Source organism: Mus pahari, chromosome 1, assembly GCF_900095145.1.
Source record: "Mus pahari chromosome 1, PAHARI_EIJ_v1.1, whole genome shotgun sequence".
Classification (NCBI taxonomy): Eukaryota; Metazoa; Chordata; class Mammalia; order Rodentia; family Muridae; genus Mus; species Mus pahari.
Window position 1 is genome coordinate 110,746,842 of NC_034590.1, and position 6,102 is coordinate 110,752,943.

General features: G+C 49.1%; 1 protein-coding gene across 1 annotated transcript in view; it reads left to right on the forward strand.

The window, feature by feature from the left end:
- Nucleotides 1-5,114, forward strand: part of Taldo1 (transaldolase 1) — a 10,554-nt gene extending 5,440 nt beyond the window's left edge. The window contains exons 3-8 of the mRNA XM_021203982.1: nt 1,037-1,144; nt 2,615-2,746; nt 3,811-3,986; nt 4,082-4,279; nt 4,391-4,536; nt 4,908-5,114. Of these exons, the coding sequence (XP_021059641.1) occupies nt 1,037-1,144; nt 2,615-2,746; nt 3,811-3,986; nt 4,082-4,279; nt 4,391-4,536; nt 4,908-4,940 (793 nt within the window). The 3' untranslated portion in view covers nt 4,941-5,114. The remainder of the gene's footprint in view (nt 1-1,036; nt 1,145-2,614; nt 2,747-3,810; nt 3,987-4,081; nt 4,280-4,390; nt 4,537-4,907) is intronic.
- The last annotated feature ends 988 nt before the right edge of the window (nt 5,115-6,102 follow it).

Consider the following 6,102-nt stretch of genomic DNA (forward strand, 5'->3'; position numbering starts at 1 on the left):
ACATGGTGGCTCACAACCATCTGTAATGAGATCTGGTGCCCTCTCCTGGTGTGTCTGAAGACAGCTACAGTGTACTTATGTATAATAATAAATAAATCTAAAAAAAAAAAAAAAAAAAAGTTTGAGATGGCATGGTTTATGAGATAGCTGGTTTACTATAATAAAACAGTGGTTTCTTTTTTTTTTTTTTTTAGATTTATTTATTTTATGTATGTGAATACACTAGCTGTACATCATGTGGTTGTGAGCCTTCATGTGGTTGCTGGGAGCTGAATCTTTAGGACCTCTCTTCACTTTGGTCAACCCTGCTCGCTCAGTCTCTGCTTGCTCTGGCCCAAAGATTTATTTATTAGTATATATAAGTACACTGTAGCTGACTTCAGATGCACCAGAAGAAGGCATAAGATCTCATTATGGGTGGTTGTGAGCCACCATGTGGTTGCTGGGATTTGAACTCAAGAACAGTCTGTGCTCTTACCCACTGAGCCATCTCACCAGCCCAAAACAGTAATTTCTTTTGAGTCTGCCTTCCTTTCTTTTTCCAGGCTGACCTCAAACTTGAAACCTTCCTGCTTCTACCATTCGAGAATTGGGTGTGCTTTGTGAGTTTGAGACCAGCCTGCTCTATAATAGTGAGTTCCAGGACAGCCAGAGCTTAATAGGGAGACCCTGTCTCAAACAAAATAAAACAAAGTAGCATGTGCTTTTATACCCATCCTGGGGGGGGGGGGGTGAAGAGAAAAGAAACTTGGCAAGAGTCAGAATTGGTCTTATAGGTTATCCCAAAGCCTTCAAAGTTTCTTTCTTTCTTTCTTTCTTTGTTTATTTTTTTAATGTATATGAATACTCTACCTGCACGTATACCTGCATCCTAGAAGAGGACATCAGAACTCATCATAGATGGTTGTGAGCCACCGTGTTGTTGCTGAGAGTTGAACTCAGGACGTTTGGAAGAGCAGAGAGTGCTCTTAACCACTGAGCCATCTCTCCAGCCTTCCTTCAAAGTTCCTAACACAACTTTCCCTTCTGAATTCAGGCCACAGGAGGAGCAGATTAAAAATGCCATTGACAAACTTTTTGTGCTGTTTGGAGCAGAAATACTAAAGAAGATTCCAGGCCGTGTATCCACAGAAGTTGATGCAAGGTATGTGGGGTTAGTAGGTGGGGAGCAGGTCCCTGGTGGCATCAGTAACATCAGTTTGCCCTTGAGATCCCCCACAATCACTTGGTGCTGTAATGCACATTCTGTTAGAGGGCTGTGCAGAGCTGGCGGCCTAGAGCTCTCTGATGAAGGGCTAGTCTTGAGCCTGTGTCTTGTGAAAATATACTTGCACTGAAGGGTCCAGAAATGTGGTCTTTTTGTTGTTAGCTTTCTGTGTTTTGAGTTTCCTGTGTAGCTCCAGCTGTCCTAGAACTCACTCTGTAGACCAGGCTGGCTTCCTTTGAACTCGGACAGACCCGCCTGCCTCTGCCTCCCATGTACTGGGATTTAAAGGATGTGCCAATAAGCCTGGCAATTTTTTTTTTTAATATTTATTTACTTATTTACTATATGTAAGTACACTGTAGCTGTCTTCAGATACTCCAGAACAGGGCATCAGATTTCATTACGGATGGTTGTGAGCCACCATGTGGTTGCTGGGATTTGAACTTAGGACCTTTGGAAGAGCAGTCGGTGCTCTTAACCACTGAGCCATCTCACCAGCCCAAGCCTGGCAATTAAAAAAAAAAAAAAAGTTGTTTTGTTTTGTTTGAGACTGGGTTTCTCTGTGTTATATAGCCCTGGCTATCCTGCAACTTGCTCTGTAGACCAGGCTGGCCTCAAACTCACTGAGATCTGCCTGCCTCTGCCTCTTATTTATTTTGAGACAGGGTCTCATGTGGCCTCAGATGACCTCAGACTTACTGTGTGGCTGAGAATGACCTTGATGCTCTGGTCCTCCTGCCCTCACTGCTGGGGTTACACAAGTACACCATCAGCTAGGCACTGGTGACACACGCCTTTAATCCCAGCACTTGGGAGGCAGAGGCAGGCAGATTTCTGAGTTCCAGAGCAGCCTGGTCTACAAAGTGAGTTCCAGGACAGCCAGGGCTACAAAGAGAAACCCTATCTTGAAAAACCAAAAAAATCAAAACAACAACAACAAAAACCACCATCATACTTATACTTAGTTCATGTGATGTAGGGAATTTGCGCTTTGTATATGACAGGCAAGTGCTTGACCAACTCGGCATATCCATGAACCCATTTTTCTGTTTGTTTTTTAAAACCAGAGTCTCTTTTTCACAAGGTTATTACTTTTTTGTGTATGCATTTGTCTGTGTGATGTATTTACACCACATATGTGCCTGATGCTGGCAGAGGCCAAAGAGGGCATAAGATCCTCTGGAACCCGAGGTACACAAAGTTGTAAGCTGCCATATGGATGCTGGGAACCAAACCTGGGTCCTCTGCAAGAGCAGCAAGTATTGTCACTTGTAGCACAGGCTGACCTTGAACTTCTGATTCTCCTGCCTCGGTTGTTGAGTCCAGGGGAGGGGTGGGAAGGGTTTGCCCAGTGAGCCACCCAGCTGTGGGATCCCAACACACTCTGACATGCTCCCTTTCCTGCAGGCTTTCCTTTGATAAGGATGCCATGGTGGCCCGAGCCAGGCGCCTCATTGAGCTTTACAAAGAAGCTGGGATCGGCAAGGACAGAATTCTCATCAAGTTATCATCCACCTGGGAGGGGATTCAGGCTGGAAAGTAAGTGTCCCCTGCATGCAGGCAGCTTCAGATCCTCTGTTCTGAGCAGCAGGCCTGTGCTCTGCTCCCGGCGTGGCTCAGACTGTGCCCTGGCCAGCTAGGAGGAGTGTCTTGTTCTCACTGTTTCTCAGTTTGCTCCTGCAACAGTGAGGCCTAAATATATGAAGTTTTAAACAAATTATCATACACATAGTATGCTCTGAGTAGAAGAGAATGCAAAGTGGCAGAAACAGTCAGCCTCCTCTGGGATGCCTCTTCCAGAAGTAATCAGTCCTGGCTGTCCACGTCAGCCCCTCCCCCACCAGAACCACTGCTCCTTCACTCATCTGTTCTGGATATCATATGAGTAGGCAGGTGGTGTGTGAACTGTTTTGTCTAGCTCTCTCACTCAGCATGTCCTAGTGTGCCTTGCCTCTGTCTCTTGTTGGGCATTGGGTCTGTTACCACTTCGAGGCTGTTTGAAATTAGTGCCACGGACACAGACAGGCCTTTATACATTTTGGTGTGGGCATAGTTTTCCTTTGTCTTGGGCAGATGCAGAGAAGTAGGTTTACTGGGTCTTGTAGTTAGTATAGGCGGAGACTCTCCTCTGCTGAGCCAGCGTGGTGTAAGCTACACTTGTGCTGAGATACTGAAGTAGTCACATGGTGGCGGCACCTCCGAAGCACCCCTGGGAAGGGAACTGTGGCAGGGGTGTATGGCCCAGGAGTACTGAGCCAAGGAGAGAAACTGTGCTTGCTGCAGGGTAACTCCAGGCAGAGCTAGGTCCCAATCACCCTTGGAAATGACCCACTGCTTCTAGCCTAGGAGCAGAGCCCATAGGAACTGAGAGGAGAGGGGCCCTGTTATAGTGCTGGGGCAGATGTGGACCCTCGGGGCCATGTATTGCCTTTGTCTGCTATGCAGTATAGACCTGATGAAGGAAATCCTGGCCAGTCCTTGTCCAGACCCAACCCTGCAGAGCGAGTCTCAGGCTTGTTCTTCTTAACAGTGCACAGCCCTGATCCTGCTCCCACGGCCTCACCTGAGGCTGCACTCAGCCACCCTGCCCCTCTTGTCCACAGGGAGCTAGAGGAGCAACATGGCATCCACTGCAACATGACACTGCTTTTCTCCTTCGCCCAGGCTGTAGCCTGTGCTGAAGCGGGCGTGACGCTCATCTCTCCCTTTGTGGGGCGCATCCTTGATTGGCATGTAGCAAACACAGACAAGAAATCCTATGAACCCCAGGAGGACCCTGGTGAGCTACCCTTTCAGATCACAGAGGGGGTGGGGTCAGACAGCAGTTCAGGACGGCTCTAAGACCATTCTGGAACATGCCTGGGTCTCCTCCAGGGGTCAAGAGTGTCACCAAAATCTACAACTACTACAAGAAGTTTGGCTACAAGACAATTGTCATGGGCGCCTCCTTCCGCAACACGGGTGAGATCAAAGCACTGGCAGGCTGTGACTTCCTCACCATCTCACCGAAGCTCCTGGGGGAGCTGCTCAAGGATAATGGGAAGCTGGCGCCTACGCTGTCCGTCAAAGCGGGTAAGGCCAAGGGTGGAGCGTTAGCCCTGAGGGGAGACACTTAGCTTAAGTCTGAGGGACAGTGATGAGTCCAAGGGTGAGGCAGGCATGGAGAGCTGTGGTATCCCCCAGCCCAGGCCAGTGACTTGGAGAAGATACATCTGGACGAGAAGGCCTTCCGTTGGCTGCACAATGAGGACCAGATGGCTGTAGAGAAGCTCTCCGACGGAATCCGCAAATTTGCTGCTGATGCCATAAAGTTGGAGCGGATGCTCACGGTGAGTTCCTGAGTGGGTGGGCAGCTTTGGGCTGTTCCTTTCACCCAGGGGCAGAGTTTGGGCAGAGTTGAAAGTTACTGCAGGAGCCTGGCATGGTGGCACACACCTATAGTCCCATCACTTTGGAGAGTGAGACAAGAGGGTCACATTCAGTAGCCTGGCCCAGGAATGGTAGCATAGGCCTTTAGTCCAAGCTCCTAAGAAGCAGTGGCTGCCCTAAGAAGAACAATCACACACACACACACGGGGGGGGGGTGTCAGAAGGGGATATGAATACATGTATACATGTGTGAGTGTTTTATCTTGGGACCTGGGACCTTGGTGGGTCTTGGCTGGGGCCCTCCCATGACCCTGGCTCTGGTCATTTCCAGGAACGAATGTTCAGTGCTGAGAATGGAAAGTAGTGCCACACCTGAGGCTGGACCCCAGACCTGCACTGCCTTTGAGCTGGGTCCCAATTGCACATGGCTTGTGACGAATGAATCTTGCATTTTTTAGTGATCGGAGAAGGGATGGATCATAGGATTCTGATTTTATGTGAAATTTTGTCTAATTCATTAAAGCAGTCGCTTTTCCTATGCTGTTTCATTTCACCATCTGTCACCACCCGCCTAAGTATCAGTTGCCCCGGTGATGGCTGCAACTGAGGCTGAGACTGGGAGATGAACCCCAGGCCATCAGCATGATGTCAGCAATTGTGGCCCTCACCTCCATCTTCTAAGTCACAGCTGGGACTCTGTCCAACTCTGGCGTCCCTATGCTCTGCCTGGTATTACAGGAAGCACTGGCAGAGTTGGGAGACTAATGCTGGGCTCTGCTCCTGGAGGCAGGCAACAGCTGACCAGAGTGCTACAGAGCCAGGCCTTTCCGCTGCCCAGGTTAGTCCAGCAGTGTCTCTCCCTCATCCAAGTGCTCTGCCTAGTGTGGCCAGGTTCTGAAGGGCAGTGACACCACCTTACGGGACAGCACAGTACACAGCATCAGTTCTGAAAGGGCCTGGAAACATGCACATGCCTATAAGCCAGTACTTAAAGACAGCAACCAGACTGTCCACATCTAAGGAGAGCCTTTCCTACTTAGTGAGTTCCAGGACTATAAAGAAACCCCGTCTTTTTTGGGGGGGGATGGGGGAACTCAAGACAGGGTTTCTCTGTATAGCCCAGGTTGTCCTAGAACTCTCTGTAGACCAGGTTGGCTTCAAATTCAAAAATCCGCCTATGCCTGCCCACCACCTGCACCACCACTGCCCGGCTGAAACCCTGTCTTTAGAAACAAAAATGAGCCGGGCGTGGTGGCGCACGCCTTTAATCCCAGCACTCGAGAGGCAGAGGCAGGCGGATTTCTGAGTACCAGGACAGCCTGATCTACAAAGTGAGTTCCAGGACAGCCAGGGCTAGACAGAGAAACCCTGTCTCGAAAAAAGCCAAAAAGATTAAAACAACAAAAAAAACTAAAACAGGGGGCTGGAGAGATGGCTCAGCGGTTAAGAGCATGGACTGCTCTGCTCTTCTGAAGGTCCTGAGTTCAAATTCCAGCAACCACATGGTGGCTCACAACCATCCGTAA